The sequence below is a fragment of the Sinocyclocheilus anshuiensis genome, unplaced genomic scaffold (genome assembly GCF_001515605.1).
Source record: "Sinocyclocheilus anshuiensis isolate Anshui unplaced genomic scaffold, SAMN03320099.WGS_v1.1 scaffold363, whole genome shotgun sequence".
NCBI classification, from domain to species: domain Eukaryota; kingdom Metazoa; phylum Chordata; class Actinopteri; order Cypriniformes; family Cyprinidae; genus Sinocyclocheilus; species Sinocyclocheilus anshuiensis.
The window spans coordinates 797,937-799,373 of record NW_015552568.1 but is presented as its reverse complement, the minus strand read 5'-3'; the positions used below and the strand labels follow the sequence as shown (position 1 = coordinate 799,373).

Genomic DNA, 1,437 nt, shown 5'->3' with positions numbered 1-1,437 from the left:
AGAGTGAAAAATTTAAGGGGGTCTGAATACTTTCCGTACCCACTGTATACATATATATATATATATATATATAAACGCCATAAAGATTTAATTAGACATTTTCATACCAATGTTCAGGCACTTTGAGTCCAGGTAGAGGAGGTTTAGGAGGGGCCACTTCCTCATCAGGGACATTATTTGGGGTCTCTGTGACCTCGGCTGGGGTAGAAGTATCATTCAAGACGGTTTCTTTCGACTCAACGACAGGGGGCTCTGGAACACTGCCATAATAAAGTGGTAGAAATTAATGACATAGCATTTCAGCACTGACACACAACATTGTATTATAGGTCGACAGCCCAGCTGATGACTAGTACTGAATTTGAAGGTGGCTTTCAACATCACCCACCTCAATTTTAAAGAATTTCTCAAGGCATAATGTTTTTCAAAAAGGTTTCCATTTACCGTTGTGGACTGGCGACAGGAGGCAAGATTTTGACAGGTGTCGTAGGGGAGGGGTGCTCCTGTTTCTCAATGGCGACTTTAACCAGCTCCTACAGGAAACCGCAGGCAAAGTCAGCTTTACACACAACACTATCAACTAAGAACAAAACCCATGGCTAAATACAGCTGGAATATGGGCAGAAAATAGCTGTCAGACAGAAGACGAGTCATGACAGAGTTCTATAGACTATTAATACCTTCACATCATCCAGCACTGCTTTGATCACAGTGGTGACAGTTGTAACTGTTTCTTTATCTTCCAAATTCACCCCCTCCAGCATCACTTGGTCAGACCAGCGAATGAGGTTTGCAAGACTTTGATAGAGTCGACTGAGACAGGAGGACACTTTTGAACTGGTGACAGATGGACGGGGGAATAAAATATTTATACAGTTCAGGCAGAAAACATGTTGTTTGAAAGCTGAACAATAAACTAATTCTCTCAAGAAGCTCAAAAACATTTTTACCTGCTCAGTATCTTGCCATCAAGATGTACCAAGCCCATGATGGCCTCCAGAACTTTGCTAGCAGAACCAGGAAGCATTTCCAAGACCTTCTTGTCCACTGCCATCTTGTCGATAATCGTTTTGAAGTACCGCAAAGCGCTGACCACTTCTTTCTCATGCTCCTCTAATCGACTCAGACTCTAAATGTGGTAAAAAGAGTGTCACCAAAACCAATGTCATCAATACGTCCAAAGATAACAACGTGCTTATTTGCCTTCAGATCGCCCATGTTTTCAGACCAAAAGCTTTGCTTATAAAGCTAACATCATCTACTACCTTGGTCACGGTCTTCTCTGGGGACTTCACGGGCTGTTCTGGTGGTGGTTTGGACTTTTTGTTTGATGGTGTCCGCTTGATTTTGGGAGAGTGGAATTTGTCCTTTAGTTTCATTGTAAATGATGTCAAGTGAGAACGCTGGGATTCTGAAGGAAGACAAAAACACACATTA

At 42.2% G+C, this 1,437-nt stretch overlaps 1 protein-coding gene across 1 annotated transcript in view; it reads right to left on the bottom strand.

The window, feature by feature from the left end:
- The window catches only part of rapgef1a (Rap guanine nucleotide exchange factor (GEF) 1a), a gene marked incomplete at its 5' end in the record, with an annotated part of 33,251 nt that extends 31,827 nt beyond the window's left edge, over nucleotides 1–1,424 (bottom strand). Inside the window, 5 exons of the mRNA XM_016455678.1 lie at nucleotides 108–260; nucleotides 445–533; nucleotides 681–837; nucleotides 951–1,129; nucleotides 1,266–1,424. Of these exons, the coding sequence (XP_016311164.1) occupies nucleotides 108–260; nucleotides 445–533; nucleotides 681–837; nucleotides 951–1,129; nucleotides 1,266–1,424 (737 nt within the window). The remainder of the gene's footprint in view (nucleotides 1–107; nucleotides 261–444; nucleotides 534–680; nucleotides 838–950; nucleotides 1,130–1,265) is intronic.
- Between the last annotated feature and the right edge of the window lie 13 nt (nucleotides 1,425–1,437).